Raw genomic sequence first — 26,992 nt, forward strand, 5'->3', positions numbered from 1 at the left:
GGAGAATGCAGCCCCACACCAGAAGTCCTTCACAGCTGAGCAGGAACCAGAAGGAGAGGCCCTGAAATTGAAGCCACTCACTGCTGAGATCCATTGCCTTCCTCTGAGGGGCAGCTCCTTTCTCTTTATGACTCTTTAAAGGAGGGGATGAGAAAATTGGCTGTCGAGGTTAGTTTGCAACACTCATGATGGTCTGCACTCTCTCAAGATCTGAGATTCCCCAAGCAGAGCTGGACTCTTTCCCTTTTGATTTTTTTATGGTCTTATGTCAAGTCCTGGCTGTGCTGGTGGCACTTGTACTTTTAACTGCAGAGGTCTTTGTTCCTTCCCTTTCTCCCCAGTTTCCAGCTGAAAGCTGCAGGCACCACCATACCAGACCTGGCAAGCCACTTCACTATCCAGCCGCAGAAGGGCCTGCTGGCTGCCTCCGGGCGCCCTGTGCAGGTCCAGGTGTTCTTCCACCCCAAGATGGAAGTGAATATCGAGGACAAACCCATCCTGCACTACCAGGTGAGCTGCCCCAGCCAGGCAGCGGTGGCACAGCACGTCTTGGGAGCGTGAGCAGGACAGGTGCCTTCTGGAAGGAGGGCTTTAGCTGGGTAATTCTCGTAGGTGACAGCAATGTCTCAGAAAACATTTGTGATGCTTCCTAAGCGGAGCTGAAAGTCTGGCTCCGGAGGAGGCGTTGAAACAGGGAGGATGAGCTGATGGGGACCTGGGATGGGATCAGGGAACAGAGTCAGAGGCTGGCCTCTTTGCTGGTTTTACCAAGCCCTCCTCTGGCTGCAGGTGATGGAGCCCAGCATCTGCGGAGGAGGCGAGACCGTCGCCGTCATCCCAGTGAGGGTGTCGGCGAAAGCTGTGTTCAGCAAGTACAGCATTCACCCCGCCTCGCTCATCAACTTCGGTGCCATGGTGAAGGGCAGCAGGAAAACCTGCACCTTCATGCTGGAGAACAAAGGCAGCCTTGACTTTAAATTCCTCATCTACCGAGCAGACCAGGACGCATCCCGATTGCAAGAGAAAAGGTGAGAGAAGACCTGCATCACCTGTCCTGCCTGAGGAGGCACGACAGCGTGGCTGGTGTGTGACAGGCAGCCCAGACACCTGGGTTATTGTCCAGTTCACGTCACCTGCTTGTGAACAGGGAGTGGAGAAGTGCCTCAGTGTCCCCGTGTGTCGGGCAAAGCTGGTGATACAGCTGAGCTGTCTGTAAGCTGCAGGAGGTGCCGCCGGGGCTGCGAGGGGCAGGGAGGCTTTCGTCTGTGGGGAGGGGAAGGTCAGCTTTGGCTTCAGAGGAAGGCAGGGTGGGGGCTCAGCATGATGGGTGTTTCTGCTTTCTGCTCTTAGTGGATGTCAAATGAAATCTGCCCACTCTGGCAAGAGTGAGAACTTACACCAAAGGACTTCCTCAGCCAAGAAAAGCAAGCGCTCGCTGCAGAAGGTTGCCAGCCCCTCCATGCAGGTGGGTGGCTCCCGCTCCCCAAGACACACTGCTGCGGGTGCTGGGGGAGGACGCTGATGGGGGCTCCGTGTCACACAGTGGGGTGGGACATGGTCTGCACGATGGAGGTCCGTCATCTCCCAGCCACAAGCAGAGGCAGGAGCTGCTCAGTTGCACTGACAGTCCCGTGCTCTGGCTCAGACTTGGAGTTGTGGGGTCAAGAGAGAGGAGCAGGTCCCGTGTTTTGGTGGCTGCTAGCCAAAATAGGACTGTGAATGCCACAGATGTGGGCACGTTCCTGTTTGAAGTCCCACTCCATAGATACCAGATGACCTTGTGTTTTCGTCTTCCCAGTCCCCTCCCTTCCCTCCCGTCACTTCTCACAGTTATTTCTGCTCTCCTGTTTTACCCCTGAGGCTGGAGGATCCCAGCTAGCACCTTCACCTTTTACACCCAAACTCCGTCCTCTGTGCCAGCCAGGATAGGCCTGCAGCTCCTCCTGGCTTGTCCCTCTCGTCCTGGGGCTGCCTCTGGGCCGTGGAGTCATCCCTCCCTGCCCTGGGACTGGGGGCTCGGCCTGGCTGGAGGTTGAGGAGTGGCGTACTCCTTGCTGGGGATGCTCAAGGCTGGGCTGCTGGACGTCAGCCTCTCCTGGGACTCTTTCTGCAGGCTCGCCTCACTCTAGGCATGTTCACGGTGTACCCTGGCTTTGGTTCCATCCCTCCTGGGGGCCAGCAGATGATCACGGTGGATTGCTCTGCGGAATCACTGGGGACGTGCGAGGAGCACCTGCGCATCGATATCAGCGACAGAGACCCCCAGGACAATCCCCTCGGCATCCCCTATACCCTGCTGGCTGAGTCCTGCCTCCCAGGTACGCCCCGTCCACAGGTTCCCACAGCCAGACCTGCTGCTGGTCAGCACCTGAACTTATTGCTTGGTTAAGAGAGGCGCCCTGACCTTGAAGCTAAACCCTAAAATCCTCAGAGGTTCCAGTTCTTTTCAAGTCAGCCAGCGGGGAGAGGCTGGGAGGGATGCATGGAAGGATAAAAGGAAAGCAATACTCCTTGACTGGGACTGAGCTCCATCCTCGCAGCCGACTCCCCGCCCAAGGCTGGGTTTTGCAGTGACCTGGGCAGAAAGGGTTTATCAAGCCTTCCGAGAGGCCAGCAGGGTCCCGAAAAATTCATCAGGAATTCAGCATTCAGCCCTCCCTCTGCTCTGCTCCGCAGCATTTGTGGTTGATGACATCGAGTCCATCTTTGAGGAGCATCGAATCTGCAGCAACGTCAACCTCTGCCAGACCCCGCAGACGATGCGAGACAAGGGTGTGTATGTCAGAGATGAGAACAAGTTTATCTTCACCGACGTTCGGGTTGGGCACCGGGCCACAGCTCGCTTCAAGATCCACAATGTCAACAAAGTCCCCTGCAATGTGGTCCTTTCCATCAAACCCATCGCCGGTGAGGTAAGAACAAGAGGCCAAGGTGACCGCTGCTCTTTACAGGCTGCGCTGCCTTGTTCTCCAGACTCGTTGCTTCCTCTTGCCCGCCCTAGTCCAGCTCCGTGCAGGTCAGGCTACAGGGGGGAGCAGCAGTGCCAGGGTGGCAGTTCTGAATTTGGCACGTCTCGAGCAAGGCTTTGGCTCACCGCTCTGGCCGGGTCTTTGGTGGGAGACCCAAACCCTTCTGCACATCTCTTGGAAGCCCGCTCAGAGGGGGCCTTTACTGGCCTGACGTGCCTGGGCTCAAAGCAGACCATTCCCTCAGGCTCCCTGGCCTTTTCCTTCTCTTTAAAGGCCAGTTTGAGGTTAGTTGCGGGGTTTCCGTGCAGTGCCCCCCTCCCTTGTGTGCTGGGGTGGCTGCCCAGTGCTCAAAGCCAGCTTTTGCGCTCCTGGGCTCCCTGTGCAAGGTCAGCACCGCTTTGGAGTCACCCCTGCGATGGAAGGAGCCTGCCCAGGGCAAGCAGGAAGGGAGACACGCTGTCTGGGGCTGTTCCCGGTGACGCATATAAGAATAAGACTGCGTACGAAACACTGAAGGATGTTTCCTCCTAACACGGCTCTGTGGGTTCCCCCAAGTTTCACAGCCCCATCAGTGACATTTTCAAGGTGGATCCTGTTCGGATGTGCGTGCCCAGCTGCTCCCACGCCTTTGCTACGGTGACCTTCACTCCACAGATGATGCAGAGCTACCAGTGCACTTTTGAGGCTTCCCTCGATGTCCTGGCGAGGTAACTCCCCCTGTGAAATCTGGGCGGGGGGACCTGCCTGATGGCTGCCCCTCCTCTGGGAGGACCCCGACCTCTTGTTAACCCTGATGCTCTCGGTAGCCTTAGGCAGAGTGCTTAGCATTAGAGAATAGAGGAGGCGGTAACTACTAGACAGAGTAGAAAGAGAAGGGGTTATAGCTTAGCCTCTGCGAGTGACTGTGAAGGCAGTGCAGCATTTGGTAGCCAGCTGGGAGTTAGTGAATCAGCAAGAAATGGAGATGTGCAACAGTTGAGCTGGGGCTTTCCAAGGACACAGGTTTAGATGAAGCCGTTTCTGTGCCAGCCAGCCAGCGTGCATTATTTCCTCCTTGTTTCTGTTAAAATGAGATGATTGTATGTGATTACCTGGGGTATGTTAAGCTATTCTCTGTCAAAGGAGCGACTGGAGCCCTTCTAAAAGAGGAGCCCAGTTCCCCTGTCCTGGGACGTGTGTACCAGGGCTCTGACCGGCTCTTCCCCAGCCGTTTAGTGGCTGAGTCAGGACAAGTCAGCTTTCTGCTCTAGTACGCAATTCCTTTTTTAGCGTCCTTGGAAATAATCATTACTGATGGTGCCATTTATTTTTCCCTTCTTGCTTTTATACTATTTCCATGCTGCGCTCGTGCTTTTTGCATGTGTCTCATATCATCGCAGCCAGTGAATTTGCCATGTCTCACCTGTCGCCTCATTATTTACCTGCTGTGCTGCATGATTCGATTCAGTGACATGTTCTTTAACTGCTACTCTGGAAGGCTCTGGCTCTTCAGAGCTCTTGTGAATGGCCCTGATTGGAATGGGAGGAGGGGGGTGGAGGAGACCTGTGTCGTGGGGTACAGGAGCACCAGCCAGGGAAAATGCAGTGGGTGGCCCCTCTTTGTTGCTTGCCAGGTGGGAAATTGGTTAGTGCCGGCCGTCACGATCTCTCCTCTGCCTTTCCTGCAGCCCTGCAGCAATTAAAGCGCAAAGCCTGACCTTCGGTGTCAGTGGAGATGGGACTCTGCCTCGGGTGACAGTCCTGCACCCGGTACTTCACAGTAAGAGAGGGAACCCTCTGCTGGTCTTTAAGAAGCTGTTGCTGGGTGATTCACAAAAGCTCCCTCTGGTCCTTCATAATGGTGGCACCCTACCTGTCCAGGTGAGGACCTGCTCAGGGAACGCTCTGGTCTGGGAACAAGTGCTTGTCTCGTGGAGAAAAGGTCCCAGGAAGCATGGCAGACCTGGAAACAGCTCTCAGAAATTCTTTTTAAGCAAATGACTGACTTGTAATTTCCAGGAAGAGAGTTCCTCTTGGAAATGCAATTTTTCTGACTAGCCTATCCTTTTCAGTTAAATACAACGCAAGAAAGTTGGTGGGGTGTTTTCCCCCCATCTCTCTTCTCACGCTTTGATTCTCGGGTGGGCACGTGTGATGTCCTAGTTGCATTAGATTGTATTTGATCCCATTTTACTACACTTTAATGAAAAATTCTTTTCATTACTTTTGTATCCCAGCGCCTCTGAACGCTTCTTTTTTCTGTCTAGTTTTACTTGAACTTTGTAAGTTTAGCTAAGAGCTGTGTTTGAAGCAGGGAAGCATGCTGGATGCCCCGTGCTGGACCAGCACCAGTACGGTGCCAACCCACGTGTCACCCTGTACCCACAGCAGTGTGGTTGTGCTCTGTGTTCCTTTTTCTCAGTTGACGATAGACCTGTTGGATGAAGCGGGAGTTTTCTTCTTGAAAGCCAGGCCCACCACACAATGCGTCTACCAAGCTGGGGGCGTGAAGGAGGACTCTCCTGCAGGAGGTAAATCCAGTAAGTGTGAAGCGCGGTCATCCACACAGGGGAGAACTGTGTGCCCTGCTCTTGGCTTGGCCAAGCAGCCGCCAAATGTTAGATGTTGTTTCTTCGCTGGGGCTCTCTGTACCCCCAGCTTTTCATGTGGACTCTGCGCACGGCTTCCTCCTAGAAAGTGGTTGGAAGTTTTTTCTGTTCCTCTGGACATGGTGGGTTGAGTTGCGGGGGGCTGTCACCACTTGAGCGGACCATCTGAGGTCTTTGCTGCGTGTGGGAGTAGCAGCCTGAATGGAGGCAGCCCCTGAGCCCACAGCCAGCCAACAGAAGCCAAACCCATTCTTTGGCTCAGCTTTACGTGTGGCAGGAGCTGACTGACTGCAGTTTGAGTGAGCGCTGGGTGTTAACCTGTGTTTAAGGCACTTCAGCAGTGATACGCGTGGTGCTGTCGTAGCCTTGTGAGCATAGGAGGAGGGTCTGGCACCATTGGTGGGAGAACCTGTGCTTAGAGGTAGCTGGGTTTCAACCCCTTACGCCCCACAGAAATATTTCAGCGGTACAGCTGTATCACTTGTCGCTGATTTCATTGCTGTGCAGAGAGGAAGCCTCACACCGCTCTCCTGGTCCTGCTCCGTGGGGAATTAGCAGAGTTTGACGTGCTTTTCAAACCCACCCTGGCCCAGCGTGTGGAAGGCAGGATCCACTTGTCGGTGGTGAACAACCCGTATGAGGAGACCGACATTCAGCTGGTGGGCGAAGGCTACGAGGATGACTTCACGCTAGATAACATCCACGGACTGGTGGCAGACAGTGAGGAGGAGGAGAATGCTGAGGGCAATCTAGAGGAAGACGTAATTGAGGGTAAGAGAGGAAAGGCTGCCCAGGTGGATCAAGGAACAGGAAAACAGACGTTTCTGCTCACCCTGTGCCGCGCACCTGCGGTCCAGCTTTAGCAGCCAGATCCTGCTGCCTTCTGTAGCCTGCAGAGGCTTAAGAGGCAGCTTGAGAGCAGAAGAGAAGATCGTCTGTCAAGGGAGAAGCTTGCAGGCTAGCAGGGAAGGGTCAGAGATACCCGCGTTCAGCTGAGTATCTCCAAAAGGAGGGCTGCCAGCCCATGGTATGCTATGGAGATGAAGCCCGTGTCTAATGATTTGTGCCCTCGATATACGCAGCCTGTGCTGTCACCCCCTGGCCTGGCGGTCTGGGAGCGTGCTGGCTCTGTGCAGAGGGGCAGTGCATGCTGTGCTGCGTGGCTCTGCACAGTCACAGCCACGGGTTTAGGGATGTGGCAGGGCGCTTCCATGGGAGCGGTAGGATGGGGAACTGCGTCTCCCCAGGGAGGAAGGCTTGGAGCAAGGAAGAGTTGGCCACGCCTGTCTCTGTGGATGTGAGGGGGGTGGATGGACCTCAGGCACACTGAGACCTCCTGCTCTCCTTCCTAGCAGCTGCCAGAGTGAATCACATCCCGTTCGGGGACTGTCACATCGGGAAACCCTACAGCGTGACCTTCACCATCACCAACCGCAGCAGGACGGAGGCGATGCGGTTTGAGTGGCTGGCAGACACCCCATTTCACTTCTCCCCCAAGGTGAGTTTGGATGGCTCTGCCTTTTCCCATTGCTCCAGCCCTGCCCGGCGGGTTCCCAGGAGCTGGCAGGGAGTCACCACGTACCGGTGAGAGCCTGTTTCAGTGCCACAAAGGAGCTGCAATCCCTGGCTTAGCTGGCACGGGGCTGTCAACCCCACAGAAAAGGCTCAGTGTTACGGGAGGTGGCATCTTTTGTATTTTCCTCTGTCAAACCCCAGATGAACACACGGTAAGAGGCAGATTCCTGGCACAGCTGCTCACCACATCAATCGATCTCTTTGCTGTCAGTCCTGCCCTTGCTAGTGATTCCAGTTAGGTCTTGGCTCTCTGGTTCTCCCTAGGTGGGACACCTCCATGCTGGCTGTGCTAAGGCCATCACAGTGACCTTGAAATCGGATGTTGCGGTCACCTTCAAAATGCACCCTGTGAAGTGCAAGGTGGCTAGGATCACCTTCCCGCTGCCGCCGGAGCAGATTAAAGACTGGGATGACTGCCTGCGCACCATCAAGTGGGTGGATACCACCATGAGGGGCCCAGGAGCCACGTGGCCTGTGAAGAAGAAGGTAAGAAACGCAAACAGGAAAAGCTAACGGAGCTGCTACAAAAAACCCCTGGCAGGCCACCATCTCTGCTGGCTGAGCAGCTCCTGCGTCCTCCTGACGTTTAATCCACCCGTGAGGTTCACCCGCAGTGCGTTTTGGGGGAGAGGCAGATGCAGTGACCTGTGACACCAACACAAAATGGGGAGGTCTTTTGACAAGACACGTTTAGCCACATGCAAACTACCGGTCTCTGCCAAAAGCTGAAGTGTTGCAACCTGTGTTGAACGGGAGGGCACATTTTACGATTTTATCACGTTTTGTGGTGTTAAAATTTCTTCATCGAATTCAGTGCCTTTTCACCAACAAGGAGTTTAAGGCGCTGCACTCTGACTCTTGTTTTGGAGTGGAGAGCCACACTAGTGCTCTTGTGTGTGCGCTGGCCAGCCCACCGGCACATGGTGGGTGAGCTGTCAGCTCTGCCTACACCGATAGCAGAGATTTTGGTGGTGGTGCCCATGTTGTGTGGGATATCTCATTGTGGAGCAGCCCAGGTGCTGCGTGGCAGTCGTGCAGCAGTCTGGAGAAGCATCGCTCCAGAAAGTGCCACACACACGTACCTGGCACGTGTTCCTCCCTAGTTTCTGAGCCTTTTTAAGAGCTGTAAACCACACTTCTTCCCCATCAGCAGCAGCAGTCGGAGGCTTTCCTAGTGAGTTCGTCCCCATTCCAAAACGCCCGTCCCCAGCCCTCACCAGCGTGGCTGTTGCCCCACACATGGTGTCTGGAAAGCACCTCCCGCTAAGACAAGAGGGAAAAGGTGCTTTCTGGTTTTGTTCAGTCTTGGGGTTCTCCATCCACAGAACTCCCACAGGGGAATTTAATCCTAATTTAGAGGCCTGCTGGATCTGTAGCGGGCCATGAAAAAGGTCTGACACTCTACAGGGTTGAAACACAGGGACAGGTACCTATGACCCAGTCATTGTCCCCATGGGTGTATTCTCAGTCATGGTGGTGATTATGGTGTTCAGTCGGTAGAAACAAACACTGTAATGGAAGGGTTAAATTTTGTCACCTTCCCGGGGAAATAAATGGGAATGGTCCTTTCTAGCCCCTGTACGAGGCTGATCTTGGAGGCCAAAAGCCTCCTCTTGCTCAGCCGGGCTTTCTAGGCTCTGCTCAGTGATTCTTCCCTTTCCTGTTTGGAGGTGATCGAGACAGACCCAGAACCAGCTCACACTGTCCTGGAGGAGAGCAGCCGTGAGGTGGAGCTTTGCCTCAGTGCTGTTGTCGACTACGCTGAGCTCAAGCTGGATACGGACACGATTCAGTGCAAGGAGACCTTGCCCTTCCAGACGAGGACATTCCCGTGAGAGCCAGAGGCCAGGCAGGGACCCGTGCGTGGGAGCTGCCTTTGCCCAGGGCTGACCTGGTGCCTGCTTCGCCGGAGCTGTGCCGTGCTCTCTGGTGGCCTCTGCTTCTCCTTCTGCTCGTGGTCTGGTGAAAATAAAGGCAATAAAGTGCCAATAAAGGCAAAAAATAAAACACTGACATGTTTATTGTTTGGCCACTTAATAAACCTCTTCTAATTTCTAACTGGGTGATTAGGCCTGGCGGGGGGTGGGGGCAGGGGTGTGTGTGCTGCTGCCTGCTGGTTCTGAGGTTTCAGCTTCCACACATCCTGGGCGCCTGGAGATGCCTCACATGTGGACTCGAGTCCCTTCTAGGGCTTTGTGTTCAGTCTCACCTGCTGTTCTTCTCTTTAAACAAATCATGTATTGTTTCATCCTGTCCAAGTCCTGGCAGGGTGCTGGGGCCTGCGTATCTGCACGTAAAGCCAAGCAGGAGATGGTGGCCACCGTCCTGCCAAGGCGTGCCAGGAAAGGTTCAATTCTGCCATGCCTTTCTGCTGACAACAACCATGGATTTGCTTCCATTGCGTGTTGCCTGTCCTCATCTGCTCGAGGACAGGTTTGCAGTCAAAATAATGTCAAACTGAGATGTAAAGACCAGAATAAGACCCTTGGATTAAGTCTCCTGGGCACCATGCCTGCCCTTTCCTCTTTAACCTCCAAACTTTGAAACACTTTGTCTCCGGGTAGCCCAGGGCAGTGGTCTAGACGTGGCAGAGTTGCCTGGGGACAAAGATACTCCTGAGCATCAAGGAAGGGGTACCAGAAGCTCACCATGCAGTGTTACTTTTCTACTTGCTTTGTATTTATTGGTCATTGTCTTTTCACTCCTCCTTCTTGCTTTTCAGTTCCATGCTGTCCAACACGGGGAATGTGGCCCTGGAATACAACCGGATGGCGGCTGTGGAGGACGAAAGGGCATTGAGCCACACTGGGGAGCTGCTTCCACCCAGTCTGGATGGTAAGGTGCTGCAGCGAATGAAGAGACGGGACACAGCTTGATGCAAGCAAGTTGTCCATTTATTAGTGATTTTCTTACAATTACATATGTTTCTACCTTCTACATATTACACACTGATTGGTCAAATCTTAAGCGTAAAAAACACTGATTGGTTGATATTTAAGGCACACCGTTAGAACAATAGGAACTTATTAGTTTATCTTGACATAGCAATAATTTCTATTCCAAAGTTAGGGAGTTTCTTTCTAGGCGGCTTTCTTGATTAACAAAGTTACATATCGGCGCCATCCGTTCCCTTATCTGGCTACTTGTTTCTCTGTCCGCCTGGCTGCCTCCTCAGCTGTAGCGGCTCAGGGGTCTGCAGTTGGCTTGTTCCTTGGCTCCCAGGGCTTGTGCCCTACAGGTTCTAACAAGTCTCTATTCATCAGGCTATCAGTACTTGGACTCTTGTCCTTGAGGCCTTGTCCTACATCTCCCCCTTCCTGTTGCACAAAAAGAACCCCTGAAATCAAATGAGTTATTAATTTTTGTAAGCATTGTAAAAGACAAGGTATAAGTAATAAAACAAACAAAAAAGCAACTAAAGCATATATAATCATCTTCACTAAACTTCTTAACCATCCTGAAATGCCCCAACCACTGAACAGTTTATCTAACCAATCCCAAGTATCACTTTGTTGAAGATGAGAAACTCCATCCCTCAATCTTTGGATGCTAGCATGAATTGATTCCGAATGATCTGAAAGGTTCATGCAACACATCCCTTCAAATTCTTCACAACCATGACCTTGTGCCAGAAGCAAAAAATCTATTGCAGCTCTATTTTGTAATGTCGCGTGGCGAACACTATCAACATCTAATAAAAGACCAGACAGGGCACTGCTTGTGGCATTAGTTTGTTTGGCAAGCCAACAGCCAAGCTTATCTAATGTTGCCAGAGCCTTTCCTGCAGCAGCTCCAGGCAACAGAAGAGATGCAATAAAGCGTTGGCCAAAGGACCAAAATTGCATGTTATCATCACAATCGGAGGCAAATGCATAAACGCCACGCTTTGTCCTTCGAGAGTAGCAATGTTGTAAAATCATAGATGTGTTAGGAGTCAGGACGGAAAGTCGCCCTAAGCTACACGGACCTCCTTTTATATGAGAAGGAATGACAGGCCATGCTCTATCACCGCAAATAAAAAATACTCCAGCAGGTAGTGAGAGCGGAGCATTGCTAGATTTAGACAAGTCGTTAGCAGTGTAATTACACCAGATACTTGCATTTCTAAAAACAGGATGAGTAGGGGAAACGTCCCATGCCCTAGATTGATCCTTTCCCATGTAGTTAAATTTTATGCAAAAATCCATTTTTACAGAACCAAGGAGTTCAGTTTCTTGTGGTTCCAAAGTGGCCAGTGGGAGATGGGGTATCCATACATCCCAATTGTCTGTCACATTTTTTGATACGTTTTTGGGTGGAAAAAGACTTTGAAGGTCCCTAGGTATAGGCCATTCATCTAATGGTAAGCCCACAAGACATGTGGAAAAAGGCTGATCCGGAGTGGCCATAGCAAGACACAGAGTATCCTGTCCAGTCAAGTTCGCCAACGTGACCCAAACATTTACCTTTGGTAGAAAAGGGGGGTAAGAGCCACCTTCAATAGGCCAAGGTCCAGGTATGAACATCATTATCCATATTACTGACAACACTTGTTTCTCTTTTTCTTTTTCCATCGTCGTTTTACAACCAGCCATTCTTCTGGTCGTACTGTCCATGACCGAGGCACTGCAATTGATTGTCCACACTCTAATCCTACAGTAATGTTCTTGTTAATAATATAAATTCTGCTTGCTAATACAATATATTGAAACAACAACCGTGCAATAGCCCGTACTTCTAGGCTTTCAATCAATGATAAAAAATTTGCAAAAACTAAGTCTGGCAAAATCTCAGAACCTAACCCTATAACTCCCTCTAATTCCAAAAGAGGTTTTCCCATAAAACGTTCAGCCCACTGTATATGATTAAACCTTAATATTTGATTATTACACTCAGAACACATCCAATGACCCCATCTGTCCCTTAGTCTTACAACTCACCAGCGATCGTGATCACAGAGTTCACGATGAATCTTGATCCACGGTCGACAAGATGGTCCATGTTCATAGCAACATAACTGTAGAAATCGAGACGCTGTCCAATCTGGTTCATGACAGTGTCGTTGAAAGTCGATGTAATGGAAGATAATATCTGCTAGCGGTGCCGTCAGTGCGTTGGGGATCTGGTCTGGTCCAAACGTATTACCTTTGTTAAGTGGTTTAATCCAGGGCGATATTGTCCATTCCAAGCGCTGTAAAAAGTGAAATCTAGATGCTATATCCTGAATTTGGTTACCTGACACTAATGCAAAACAGAAATCCTCACACAGTTTTTATTTCATTCTGTAGGGTCGGTGTCGGTATCAGTTGTCTGCGGTAAAGGTTCACGGAAAGGTCGTACATTCTTTGCTGGGATCCATCTGGGTCCTTTTCCTGTGGAGACACAAGCATAACCTTTTCCCCATGTAACAAGAGGATATGGTCCCATAATTGTACCTGTTTCTGGATCTCGGACCAATACTGGGGCTTTAACCCGTGCCTCGAAGGAGGTATTTGCAGTAAAATGTCGAACTGTCGGTGGGTTGTTATCTATTAAAGAACAATTTAAAAAATTGAAAACATACAATGCTTTCTGTAACCGTTCCTCTGGAATAGCCATTCCCATTCCCCCTTTTTGTTTTGTAATAGATGTTTTAGCGACTGATGAGACCGTTCAATGAGAGATTGACCGGTGGGGGAATGAGGAATGCCAGTAATATGAGTTATGCCCCATAGGGCAAAAAAGGTTTTTATAGTTGTTGAAACATAAGCTGGACCATTATCTGTCTTTATCTTTAAGGGAATACCCAAAGTAGCAAAAGCACGCATTAAATGTCTACGAACATCTCGTGCCTTTTCTCCTGTGTGACAAGAGGCAAACAAGGCACCTGAAAATGTGTCAACGGAAGAGTGGATATATTTAAGGTTACCAAATTCAGAATAATGTGTGACATCTGTTTGCCATAATTGTAGGCTTTGTAATCCTCTAGGGTTAACTCCTGCAGCAATTGATGGGAAAGAATGTTTTTGACAATCAGGACAGACAGCAATAATATTTGACGCTTGTTGAGAAGTAAGGTCAAACTGTTGTTTAAGAGCTCCAGTATTTTGATGGAAAAAAGAGTGACTTAGTTTAGCTTGTGCAATGTGGTCTGGCAATACTTGAACTGGTCACGTCAATAGATCAGCTCGTCGATTGCCTTCTGCAAGAAAACCAGGTAGTGAGCTGTGAGACCTAATATGCATAACAAAATAAGGTGCAGATCGAGAGTCCAAAAGGAAAATAAGTTCATGTAACAGGGTAAAAAGTTGTGAATGTGAAACATTCCGCAGCACAGAAGCTTCGGCTCGTTTAACAACAACTGCAACATAAGTGGAATCAGTAACAAGGTTGAGTGGTACGTTCCATTTTCGGAAAACACGAACAACTGCATTCAGTTCTACTATTTGAGGTGAACCGGAGACTGTCTCTATGTCCGAGTCCCATTGTCTCCGTTGATCATCCCACCATAGGAGAACAGATTTATGTGATTTGCCTGATCCATCTGTAAAGACAGTAAATGCCTGTAAGGGTTGTTCGCTTCTTTTGGGTTTTAACATCAGACGAAAGTCAATGTTAAACAGTTTGTGTGAAGGTGGATGAGAAGTTATTTGACCTGTATAGTCGGCAAGTGCCATAACAAAGGTGTCTGATTGCTGATAAAGCCATTGTAAGTATACTGTTGTTATTGGTAGACAAATACAGACAAAATCCTTCCCTGATAAGGTTAACAGGCGTGATCTAGCTTGAACAATCAGAGAGGCAAACATTTCATGTTGTGTCAAAATAGTTTTTGTAGACTGGTTAGGTAAAAAGATCCATTCAATAATCGACAGGGGGTCTGAGTTCTGAAGGTCCCATTGAAATATCAGGGCATGAGGCTGTCGAGCAGGGTTTAAAATAATCAAGTAAAAAGGTAGTTCAGGGGCCCATCGGTGGGCCTGTCGAGAAGCGATAGCTGAGGCAACCTTTTGTAAAGATGTATCTGCTTCAGAGTTAAGATTACGTGGAGAACAAAGATTAGTGTCCCCTTTTAGTAGGTCAAACAGAGGACCCAAGTCTGTATTAGAAATTCCCAATAGTGGTCAAACCCAATTTATTGTTCCCAGTAATTTTTGTGCATCATGCAGGTTTCTTACATTGGTATTGATCTGCAATGGTTGAGGAACAATAGTGTGTGCTCTTATTCGCCAGCCCAGATATTTCCAAGGGGGAAACTTCTGGACCTTTTCTGGTGCTATAGAGAGACCTGCCGAATTCACGGCATCTGTGACAAGGGCTACAGCTTTCTCCATGACTTCGTGATGTTGTGCTGCCACTAAAAGGTCATCCATATCATGATACAATAACACAGTAGGCATAGCATTTCGGACAGGACTGAGTATTTTTGCAACGTACCATTGACACATTGTAGGGCTATTTTTCATACCTTGTGGCAGTCCAACCCACTGATATCCCTGCAACGGAGCTTGCATGGTGATGCTTGGAATTGACAAGGCAAATTTCGGGGCATCATCTGGATGTAACGGGATACTGAAAAAACAATCTTTAAGATCTAGGACAGTTAGATGCCAATGTCGAGGGATCATAGTTGGGGACGGGAGCCCGGGTTGGAGGGCTCCCATATCTTCCATAGCATCATTAATTTTTCTGAGATCATGGAGCAAGCGCCACTTGCCAGTTTGTTTTTTAATAACAAAAACAGGTGAATTCCATGGGCTAGTAGAAGGTACAATGTGTCCTTGGGACAGTTGTTCTGAGACTAAGTTTTGAAGTGCGCGAAGTTTTTCCAAAGGAAGGGGCCATTGATCCACCCAAATAGGAACATCAGTTTTCCAGGTTATTTTTAGGGTATTGCGCACTTCAATGGCCCCATCTAAAAATGTGTACGGATGGACATTCCCCATTGTGACAATATATCACATCCCCACAAAACCATAGGGACAGGCAGCACAAAAGGTTTAACAGAAGCCACATGTCCCTCTGGTCCTTGAATTCGAATTAGTTCCAAACTCTGACGACTGTTACCGGTCCCCCCTATCCCAGCCAGTGTCTGAGAGACATTAGTCAGTGGCCATTGCGGAGGCCATTTGGCTTGAGAAATTACTGTGACATCAGCTCCAGTGTCAATGATCCCATTCAGTGCTATTTGTTGGTCATTGTAAATAAGGGTACACTGATACATAGGTTGCTGTGGAGAAATGGATTGTACCCACAAAATGTGAGGTAACCCTGTGGATCCAAAACCTCCTCTCCTCTGCGGAGGATGGTCAGTGATAAGAGAGTTTACCCTTGCTGGAATCAGAATCAATTGCACTATTTGACTACCCTGAGGTATCGTACAAGGTGGAAATGGAGTCCGTGCCATGATTTTGATTTCGTCCACACTGTCAGAGTCAATAACACCTGGTAAAACAAAGAGACCAGACAATGTTGTGGAAGATCTACCAATTAACAGAGCTTGTGTATTGGGGGGTAATGGTCCTTTGACATTTGTTGATAATAAATGAACCAAGGAATTGAGCAGTGTTACTGTGTGTGAGGTTGCCAGGTCCAATCTGGCGCTGCCTGAGGTTGCTGGACAGAGACTTGAGGTGTCGGTGCTTCTCTCCAAGGATGTTGAAATGTCAGCTGTGGCATTTGTGTCTGCGCGCATCGCTGCCCCACGCTCCGCGGTCGGTTTCCCTGTATCGGTTGTCCCTGGAAGTCATACTTAGGTCAACATCGATTAGCATAATCACGCCCTTTCTGACATTTCGGACAAACTCCAGGACCAGGAGGTTGTTGTTTATTCCCCGCAGCCCTCACAAGACAGTTTCTCTTTAGATGACCAGGCTTACCACAACCATAGCAATTCCCCACACCACACATTGCTGCAAAAGCAGCAGCCATAGCTTCAAACTTGTGGTCAACCGTACCGATTCGGTTACATGCTTCCACCATTTCCACCAGAGTGGGGTTCGGGTTGGGAAGAGACTTCAGTAGCCTTTTACAATCAACATTAGCATTTTCAACAGCTAGTTTTGTCAGCAATATACCCCGAGCTTCCGCATTATCTACTTGACGTTCCAAAGCCTGTTTTAGTCTATCAATAAACTGCATGTAAGGTTCTCGAGACTCCTGAGTGATGTTAGTAAAAGCTTTTTGTGGCTTTTGTACGTCAGGGACCTGGAAAAAAGCCTTTTTCGCCTCTTCTCTAATTGCCTCGAGAGCCGCACGGGGGCAGTGTTGAGCCTGCGCTACCGGATCAGCACGTGCACCGGTGCCCGCAAGATGCTCTATTGCCAGCGCAGCTGATGCAGCATCATTATGGTTAACGTACGTGAGCAGGAGTGCTTGCAGTCCCCCTCTCCAGTGCGACTCCCATAACGTGTACTAAGTCGGGGTTAGCAGCAATCGTGCTAAAGATTTCAAATCATGAGGAGTCATGACATAAGCATCAAACACAGAAGATAACAGACTTATAAAACAGGGAGAAGAAATACCATGTTCCATAACCGTGCAGCGCAGTTCTTTAACAACCGAAAAAGAAAGAGCCTCCCATCGTGCTCCCCCTGCCCGACCCTGAGAATACAAGACCGGAGCAACTATAGTTTTAGCCATTTCTAGATCCCCCTCCTTTAAGGCTTCTTTCTTTATTTTTGCCCACACATCACGTAGATCAGGAGGGTATAAATCAGGTTCTTGTTCAGGCTCTACCAGTCCTGGGTCAAAGGGATCTTCTTCTGGCAGATACTCCACTGCATTGACACCCAGGGGTTTGGAGCACTGTGATTTAGAGGCTGATAAGGAAAGGGCTATAGGAGCTTGCGACTCCTCCTCCTCTCCTTCCTCTGCCTTTTCTTTTTGTGCTTTCAGAGTCTCAAAAATAACTCTCCACGAAGAGAGCAGACGGTGGGACTCAGTATTGCCTTTTGTCGCAGAATCCCACAATTTCACCCCTGTGTCGTCCCAAAGTTCCCGCGTGAAAATTGTAGTTGCGGTCACTGCAGGCATATTTACTTGCACCCACTTAAGCATTGCTTTAAGGTCATGCTCAGAAATACTTTTCTCATGTTTGTTAGGGAGACCTTTCATAAGCTCATAAACGTCTCTTTCTGGGGACGAAGCCTGATTCCCCATTACGGATTTCCCACAGCTCACCTCTCAACTCCGGAGGGATTTCAGGCCGGCTCCCGCTTCCTTTCAGCGGATCATTCAAAGTTCTGTGGGATTTGCTGCATGTCGCTCAGTCAGGCGATTCAAGAGTCCCTCCACATCAGATCCTTCACCAGATCACGTCGGGGTCACCAATTTGCAGCGAATGAAGAGACGGGACGCAGCTTGATGCAAGCAAGTTGTCGGTTTATTAGTGATTTTCTTACACTTGTATACGTTTCTACTTTCTACATATTACACACTGATTGGTTAAATCTTAAGTGTAAAAAACACTGATTGGTTGATACTTAAGGCACACCGTTAGAACAATAGGAACTTATTAGTTTATCTTGACATAGCAATAATTTCTATTCCAAAGTTAAGGAGTTTCTTTCTAGGTGGCTTTCTTGATTAACAAAGTTACATATCGGTGCCATCCGTTCCCTTATCTGGCTACTTGTTTCTCTGTCCCCCTGGCTGCCTCCTCAGCTGTAACGGCTCAGGGGTCTGCAGTTGGCTTGTTCCTTGGTTCCCAGGGCTTGTGCCCTACAGGTTCTAACAAGTCTCTGTTCATCAGGCTATCAGTACTTGGACTCCTGTCCTTGAGGCCTTGTCCTACAGTGAAGTCTTAGGGTTAAGTTTTAGGGTTAAGTCCTAGGGTTAAGTCTTTGGGTTAAAGTTTTAAGATTAAATCTCAGGGTTAAGTCTTAAGTTAAAGACTTAGGGTTAAAGTCTTACGGTTTAATCTCAGGTTTAAGTCTCAAGGTTAATCTCAGGGTTAAGACTTAAGGTTGAATCTTTAGGTTGAGTCAGGGTTAGGTCTTAAAGGTTAAGTCCGTAGTTTAAGTCTTGGGGATTGTGGATAACTGGCTAGCTGAAAAAGTTCACATAGACATAGTCCAGCTGGCTGGACAAAAATGCACATCGCGCTCAGCTTATCTGAAGTAAAGCAAAAGTTACACAATAACAGGAAGACTCCAGTGGGAAAAGAATGTTGCAGGTGGGAACAGATAACTACAGAAGAGAAACTAGGGGCGGGCTTGGTAATATGTATGAGCTAATTATAAGAAGGCATAAAAGGTGACTGTAAGGGACAATAAATGAAGTCTGCTGATCACTCATATTGAGTGACTGTGTCTTCCCTCCGTCGCAACAAATGGCACCCGAACAGGGACCCTAGAGAGGTCTGAACCTGCGAGCCACGGTTCGACGGAGATTCGGGTACCAGTCCTGAAAGCAGTGCAGGAGGCGGAAGGGCACAGTCCCCGCGCCCGGGAGCACCTACAGAGGGTCCCGCCGGCCACGCGTCGCCGAAGTCTCGCAAAGGCTGCAACAGCGCTGACGAAGGTATGGAGAGACAAGTAACGTACTCATATGCTTTTTAGAAAAGCGGAGCGTGCAGGACATAGATTGTAAAAAGGAATTACCCGGGTTATTAGCGTATGGGATAGCATCCGGGACCCCGCGGCAGCGGCGAGCGGCGGCGCAGCCCGGCAGGCCCCTTCCCGGTTGCGGTTTCTCTCCAAGGCGGCACCCCCCCCCGCCCCCCCCCCCCTCCGATCGGCACCATGGCGATGCAAGCGGCCAAGCGAGCTAACATCTGGCTGCCCCCAGAGGTCAATCGGATCCTCTATATTCGGAACCTGCCGTATAAAATCACAGCGGAGGAAATGTACGATATGTTTGGGAAATACGGACCTATTCGACAAATCAGAGTTGGAAACACTCCTGAAACAAGAGGAACAGCTTAAGCTTCTCAAGGAAAAATACGGAATTGATTACAAACCCACCCCCCCAAAAAAAAAAAAAGTGCTTCAGATGTCCTCTACAAGAAATGGGTTTCTGCCTTGAACTAGCAAACATCTCTGTGTTTAAAATTAAGCCTTTTTGCCTTGATGGAGATAATTTATTCTGTATTCTGTATTTATGCTGTATTCTGAATGTGGAAATTGGTTGGGACTAGGAGGCTGGCTTAAAGGCATTTTGCAAACAGGATTATTATTTTTGATCATTATTGTAATAATAATTTTTTGATCAAAACCAGCCAAAATTATTTGTAAACATTAAGCATATCTGAAGAGAATGCCTTTATTTGAATCAGCAGTTAAGGTGTAGTTTAGTCTGATGCTGTGGTTTTATCTGCTACTGGTGAATTTTTGAAGTGATGAAATCAGAGATACAAGGTATACTAAGAGTTATGAGGTAATAAGATAATAATCTAAGTAAGGGTGCTGTCTTTTATATCTACAAGTGCAATATGCATTTATGTAGCAAAGAGAAACTTTAACAATAATGTTGCTTGAGCGAGATGTGCATGTGACAACTTGGGAAAAGGGATATCACAACTGGAGTGCAACAGTGTTTCTATGTCTGGCAGAGTGAAATCTTTCAAGACCTGAGTTTAGACAGTCTAAAATAAATTGTTAGTATTCAGAAAACCCGTCTTAAGCCTCTTTTGCTTCCATAGTGTTATGGAAGTCAACTGCTATTGTAGAGAATTAATGATTTTTTAATACATATTAACAAATACTACTATTTTAACTTGAGGCAGTTGAGTGAGAAATACTCACGTGTAGCATTTGAGGGAATGTCAGCATAAATCGCACTTACAGTAAGACTGCATTTTTAATTACTGTACTCATTAAGATTCGATGATGCCATAAGGCTAAGGCCTTTTATCACGGATTGGTTCTGAACTAAAAGGTGTGTGCACACGTAGATATGCACATTTGTGTTATTTTCCTTAATTGGCTACAAAATAATATAATTAGGTTGGGGACTAGATCTTGGGAATTTGTCTATTATACTTCTGTTTGTTAAGCAACGTGCATAACATACAGCACCCATGTAGGCTTGGCTTGTGGCATAGTTGTCAAATTTAGCATAGACATTCAGACAGATAAGCAAGGTACTCTTCTTGTGTGTATCACCTACAAGCCATTATGGCTTAGTGTGTAAATCTGTATGTAACTGTTGAAAAATCCACTTATGAATGTATATAGCTTAGAACTATTTTTTTCCCTTTGTTAATTCTTTGATATCAATGAGGTATTCTTCAGAAAATGTATGGACTGGTTGGTTGCATAAGGGCAGTTGTTATTTGGACAGAAAATTGTTAATGGTCAGGGATTTTCCACTAAAATATTTGCAAATATTCCTAGTCAAACACCAGTTTGGTTTCTTTTTGGGTTTTGAGCTTGCATTAGTCCATGTTCAGAACTTTAAAATTACCTTTGAATTTTTTAAACTTTTTATATCACTGGAACAGAAAGAGCATCTAAATTAAAGCTTCAAGCTAACTTTATTTTTCAAGTATTTCTGGAATTATCCTTCTGAACTGAGATTTTATAAGTTGGCTGTGTATTTTCCTGTGTTAAAACACTGTTATTGAAAATGGTCAACCAAGCCCATGTCGCCCAAAATAAAAAAGGGGGAATTGTGGATAACTGGCTAGCTGAAAAAGGTCTCATAGACATAGTCCAGCTGGCTGGACAAAAATGCACATCGCGCTCAGCTTATCTGAAGTAAAGCAAAAGTTACACAATAACAGGAAGATTGCGGTGGGAAAAGTATGTTGCAGGTGGGAACAGATAACTACAGAAGAGAAACTAGGGGCGGGCTTGGTATTTAGGCAACTAACCAATAATGAGCTTAACTTTTGTAATATGTATGAGCTAATTATAAGAAGGCATAAAAGGTGACTGTAAGGGACAATAAATGAAGTCTGCTGATCACTCATATTGAGTGACTGTGTCTTCCCTCCGTCGCAACAGGGGATAATTCTTAGGGTTAAGTCTCAGGGTTAAGTTTCAAGGCTAAGTTTCAATGTTAAGTCTCAGGGTTATGTCTTAGGGTTAAGTCTTAAGGTTAAATCTTAAGGTTAAGTCTTAAGGTGAAGTCTTATGGTTAAATCTTAGGGTTAAGTCTTAGGGTTAAGTTTTAGGGTTAAGACTTAAGATTAAGTCTTAGAGTTATGTCTTAGGGTTAAGTCTTAAGGATAAGACTTATAGTTACATCTTTAAGTTTACGTCTTAGGTTTATGTCTTAGGGTTAAGTCTTAGGGTTTTGTCTTAAGGTTAAGTATTACTATTAAGTCTTAGGGTTAAAGTCTTAAGATTTAATCTCAGGGTTAGGTCTTATGGTTAAGTCATAAGTTTAAGTCTTAATTTTAAGTCTTGGGGATAAGTCTTAAGGTTAAGTCTCAAGGTTAATCTCAGGGTTAAGATTTAGGGTTAAGTCTTAAGGTTAAGTCTTAGGGTTCAGTCTTAGGGTTAAGTCTCAGGGTTATGTCTTAGGGTTAAGTCTTATGTTTAAGTCTTAGGGTTAAGTCTTAAATTTAAGACCTAGGTATAATTCTTAGGGTTAAAATCTTTAAGATTAAGTCTCAGGGTTAAGTCTTAGGGGTAAGTTTTAAGGTGAAGTCTTAACATTAAGTATCAGTGTTGTGTCTTTGGGTTAAGTCTTAAGGTTAACTTTTAGGGTTAAGTCTTAGGGTGAAGTCTAAAATTTAAGTCCTAGGGTTAAGTCGTACAAGGTTAAATCTCAGGGTTAAGTCTTAAGGTTAAGTCTTAAATTTTAATGTTAAAGTTTTAAGGTTCAGTTTCAGGGTTAAGTCCTAGGGTTACTTCTTAAGGCTAAGTCTCAGGGTTAAGTGTTAGGGTTAAGTCCTAGGGTTAAGTCTTAAGGTTGAGTCTTAGGGTTGATTTTTAAGGTTAAATCTTTTGGTTAAGTCTTAAGGTTAAGTCTTAATGTTAAGTCTTAGGGTTAGGTCTCAGGGTTAAGTTTTAAGGTTAAGTCTTAGGGTTAAGTCTTAATGTTATGTCTTAAATTTAAGACCTAGGGTCAATTCTTAGTGTTAAAATCTTTAAGTCTCAGGGGTAAGTCTTAAGTTAAGATAGGATGAAGTCTTAGGGTTAAGCCTTAGAGTAAAGACTTAAGATAAAGTCTTAAGTTTAAGTGTAAGGCTTAAGGCTTAGAGTTCAGTCTTAGGGTTAAGTTTTAAGGGTAAGAATTAAGGTTAATCTTAAGAGTTAAGTCTTACGGTTAAGTCTTAAGGTTATGTCTTAATGTTAAGTCTTAGGGTTAAGTCTCAGGTTCAGTTTTTAAGGTTGAGTCACAAGGTTAAGTCTTAAGCTCAAGTCTTAATTATAAGTGTTAGTGTTAAGTCTTAAGGTTAAGTCTAAGGGTTAAGTCTCTAAGATTAAGTATTAGGTTTAAGTCTCAGGGTTATGTCTTAGGGTTAACTGTTAAGGTTAAGACCTAAATTTAAGTCTTAGGGTTAAGTCTTAAGGATAAGTCTTAAATTTAAGTCTTAGGGTTAAATCTTAAGGTTAAGTCGTACGGTTAAGTGTTAAGGTTAAGTCTTAAATTTAAGTGTTCTGGTTATGTCTTAAGGTTAAGTCTTAGTGTTAAGTCTTAAGGTTAACTCATAAATTTAAGTTTTAGGGTTAAGTCTTTGTGTTCAGTCTTAAGGTTAAATCTTAAGTCCTAGGCTTTGAGTCTTAGGGTTAAGTCTTAAGTTTAAGTCTTTGGGATACGTCTTAGGGTTAAGTGTCAGCGTTAAGATTTATGTTTAATTCTTAAGTTTAAGTCTTAAGGTTAATTTTTAAGTTTAATCTTATGGATTGAGTCTTAGGTTTAAGTCTTAGAGTTGTCTTGGGGATATGTTTTAGAATTAAGTCTCAGGGTTAAGTTTAAGCTTAAGCCTCAGGGTTAAGTCTTAAGGTTAAGTCTTACAGATTGAGTCTTAGGTTTAAGTCTTAAGTATAAGTCTTAGGCTTAAGTCGTAGGATTAAGTCGTAGGATTAAGATTCAAGGCTAAGTCTTACGTTTAGGTCTTAGGGTTAAGTCTTAGCGTTAAGTCTTATGGTTAAGTCTCAATGTTAAGTCTTAGGGTTCAGTCTTCTGGTTAGGTCATTATTTTAGGTCTTAGGGTTAGGTCTTAGTGTTAAGTCTTAATGTTGAGTCTTAGGGTCAAGATTTAGGGTTAAGTCTTAAGGTTATATGTAGGGTTAAGTTTTAGGGCTAAGTCTTACAATTTAGTCTTAGGGTTAAGTCTTAAGGTTAAGTTTTATGGTTAAGTCTTTAGGTTAAGTTGTAGGGTTCAGTCTTACGGTTAAGTCATTAGGCTAGGTATTAGGGTTAGGTCTTAGGGATAGATTCAAAGGGTTAAGTCTTAAGGTTGAGTCTTAGGGTTAAGACTTAGAGTTCAGTCTCTAGGGTTAGGTCTTTAGGTTAGCTCTTAGGGTTAGGTATTAGGATTAAGTCTTAGGGTTAAGTCTTAGCTTAAGTCTTAAGTTTAGGTGTTAGGGTTAAGTCTTAAGATTTAGTCTTAGGGTTAAGTCTTTGGGATAAGTTTATAGAGTTCAGTCTTAGAGTTAAGTCTTAGGCTTAAGTCTTAGAGTTAGGCCTTATGGTTAGGTATTAGGATTATGTCTTCTGGCTGTTTTAAGATTAAATCTTAAGGTTAAGTCCTAGCATTAAGTCTTAAGGATAAATCTTAGAGTTAATTCTTATGGTGAGGTCTTAGGGTTAGTTCTTAGGTTTAAGTCTTAGGGATAGGCCTAATGGTTAAGTTTTAGGTTAATTCTTAAGGTTAATTCTTATGGTTAAGTCTTAGAACTGAGTCAGGATAAAGTCTTAGGGTTAAGTCTTAGATTTAAGGCTTAAGGTTAAGTCTGAGGGCTAAGTCTTAGGGTTAGTTCTTAGGGTTAAGTCTTGGTGTTAAGTCTATAGGGTTAAGTCTTAGGGTTACGTCTTAAGGTTGAGTCTTTAGGGTTCAGTCTTATGGTTAATTCTTAAGGTTATGTATTAAGGTTATGTCTTCAGGTTAAGTCTTTAGGTTCGGTCTTAGGGTTAAGTCTTAGGTTTAAGTGTTAAGGTTTAGTGTTAAGGTTAAGTCTTAGGGTTAAGTCTTAGAGTTCAGTCTCTAGGGTTAGGTCTTTAGGTTAGGTGTTAGGGTTAGGTATTAGGATTATGTCTTAGGGTTAAGTCTTAGCTTAAGTCTTAAATTTAGGTCTCAGGGTTAGGTCTTAAGGTTGAGTTTTAATATTGAGTCTTAGGGCTAAGTATTATTACCAGGAACAGAGGTATATTACTGTAGGGTCTTGCAACTGGGTCTTCTGCAAGATCGATCGATCGATCGATTTATAGTCAGACAGACATAAAAATTATGCAATAGCTGCCCTAAATGTTTCAGAGATTTATTTCCATCAGTTTAGGTCATTGAACTTCCTACAGTAGTTATCTATTTCCTCATGCTGCCAAGAACTCCATGGTGTTTGCCATCACTAGTACCAATTGCTCTTTTCCTTGTTTCTTTGGGTAACTTTGGAGTCTTTGCTGTGGAAACAGGCTAGTGTGATGAAATTTAGCACATAGGAATACTTCATGGTTTGCTGACTCTTCAGCAGGGGTTTCCTTCCTCCACTCCCTGGCCAGATCCACCCCTGTTCTCTTCATTCCTCTGTCCCTCTCCTGTCCCTCTCCTGTCACCACACCGCCCCATCTCACCCCCCTCTGCTGCTCAAAATATTAAGAGAACTAGATCTGTATTGAAAAAATTGGGGTTTCTCTTTCCTCTCCTGAGGATTTACCACCCAGAGCAGGCTCAGGTTCTGATCCTGCAAACTGCTCCCCAGTGCTTGGATGCTTGCTCTGGGAAACAAGGACAGCTGCTCAAATTCTTTTGCAGGCACAATCTTTGTTTAAATTCTAGTTGAAATGAAATGAAAAGCTGTCATCAGTCCCACCTGTGGCACAGAGAGACACCTGTGTTTCATACACATGTCTGCACAGAAACACACGCAGAGGGAAAAAAGCCCAGAACTGCTTTGTGCAAGGAAGTACGTAAACTCTCCCTATCAGCATTGCTGCTTTGAGCAATTGAATCGTTCTACAGTTATCCGACAAGCCTACACGCTGCCCATCAAATGAGAACCAGAATGTATGCCATTTGCAAGATGGGGCAGCAATAAGCTTTCAACCACTTTCCAGCAAGATCAATTCAAGCAAGGCTGTGTATTCATGGATCTTCTCCTCTGCAAAGCCATGAAGAAAACATGAACAGCACTCCCCAAAGGCAAAGGAGCAAACTGAGGGAGAACAGCTCATTGGCGCCTTTCAGAGCTTCAACAGTCTGGAGAAAAGGGAAAAACAACCATACAAAGATAAAGAGCAGCCAAGATGCACTTTTATAAAATGTATACTGGGGCCTGTTCCACATCTCAGAATGACTTTCAATATTGCTTTGCATGGCTTTTAGACCAAGGCCTAAAGTGGAGTGATAGCTTCTGCTTGCCAGGGCATGAGAAGATCACTCAAATGAGCAACACAGTAACAAGTAAACACCAAAGGCGTTAGCAGAGCTTACCGCTTCCCTCCACTGGCGACCAGCTGTGCAGTAAACCAGCTTAACACAGCCTCCCTAAGGATGGCTCTAAAGTCACTGAAAAGGAAAAAAAGAAGGTAAGTTCTTAGCCTGGAATGTAAAGGCACCATCTTGGCTCCCAGGCAGGTGGCCCTGATGGCCCAGCAGGGTCATGTCCCCACGTTCCAGGAAAAATAAAAAAAGCGCAGGACATGTTTGTGGGGTGGGTTTGATGCATCCTTTCCGTTTGCTGAAAGCCTGAGGAAGGATGTATTCCCCGGTAGGACCAGTGGCACTTTAGACCTGAGGTTAAAAAAGTGCTGCACTTCAGTGACGCTCCCCAAGCTGCTTTCACCACCAAAGAGAAAAAGATTTGCTCTCTCCAGTATGGTGGGAATGATACCATAAAGTCGGTCAGGGAGAAAAACCCTCTAAGCCTTGCTTGCAAGTTTCAGAAGGCCGGCATTCTTTATGGCAGTGCTGGGAGCACGGGGGAATGTTTCCTCTGAGCGTGCTCACCCAGTTCCTCGAGGGTACGCACTATGGACAGCAGAGCACTTGCACACTCATAGCGCATTACACACGCATTTTCAGTCAGGCACGGGATGGGTTACAAGTTGCTTGCTTTAATGCAAACGAGCACACACCCTCAGACAGCACTGCTGAGGTTTTTTACTAGCTCCCTGTGCTCCCCAGGCGGGGCCTTGCCCTCTCTCGGGGGGCTATCTGAGTCAGAGGTCACGATCTCCCCCCACAACAATTACCTTTGTCCGAATTCCAACCAACATTCTGCGGATCGCAGCGCTCTATCGGCTTGTCTCCTCCTGCGACCACAACGTCCTCACCCGGAGGCTCTTTCTGCATCACCGAAGAGAACGCAGATCTTTTCCCCACCCATTCTTTGTTCCCCATCCCTCCCAAGGCTGACTCCCTGGATGAGAGGTCCCTTAATTCGTCACTTCTAACAGCTTTAGAGAGTCAGCTTGGCCTAACCTTTGTGCGCAGGTGTGTTTAACGTAGAGCTACACACCAAATCAGAGCGTGGCAACTGGGGAGCTCAGACATCTTGTCCCTTTGCCGAGCCAGCAGCTTCCCCTTAGCAGAATCCCTGGACATAAATGTATATACGGTGGAATCTATATGGTGGCATCAAACGTCCCGCCAGACACCACATCCGTCCCTAAAATCCTTCCCCCCAAACAACCCTGAAAGACTTCCCTTGACACCCTCCTCCACCCTGGCTGTTCCTGAAATCATCCCCCACCTCCACCTCCCTGCCCTGGCCCTAAAACTTCTCCCCCAGACCCTGGTCCGGCCCTAAAGTCCCTCCCCCACCCTCGGTCCGTCCCTAAAGTCCT

General features: G+C 46.6%; 1 protein-coding gene across 1 annotated transcript in view; it reads left to right on the plus strand.

The window, feature by feature from the left end:
* LOC308057408 (hydrocephalus-inducing protein homolog) overlaps positions 1-12,722 on the plus strand; it is a gene marked incomplete at its 5' end in the record, with an annotated part of 77,431 nt that extends 64,709 nt beyond the window's left edge. The window contains 12 exons of the mRNA XM_080411522.1: positions 342-510; positions 790-1,028; positions 1,351-1,519; positions 1,880-2,318; positions 2,677-2,912; positions 3,525-3,676; positions 4,637-4,829; positions 5,371-5,479; positions 6,065-6,328; positions 6,913-7,055; positions 7,397-7,618; positions 8,803-12,722. Coding sequence (XP_080267648.1) covers positions 342-510; positions 790-1,028; positions 1,351-1,519; positions 1,880-2,318; positions 2,677-2,912; positions 3,525-3,676; positions 4,637-4,829; positions 5,371-5,479; positions 6,065-6,328; positions 6,913-7,055; positions 7,397-7,618; positions 8,803-8,967 — 2,500 coding nt within the window. The remainder of the gene's footprint in view (positions 1-341; positions 511-789; positions 1,029-1,350; positions 1,520-1,879; positions 2,319-2,676; positions 2,913-3,524; positions 3,677-4,636; positions 4,830-5,370; positions 5,480-6,064; positions 6,329-6,912; positions 7,056-7,396; positions 7,619-8,802) is intronic.
* Positions 12,723-26,992: the final 14,270 nt, after the last annotated feature.

Source organism: Falco punctatus, assembly GCF_963210335.1.
Source record: "Falco punctatus genome assembly, contig: scaffold_88, whole genome shotgun sequence".
Lineage (NCBI taxonomy): Eukaryota > Metazoa > Chordata > Aves > Falconiformes > Falconidae > Falco > Falco punctatus.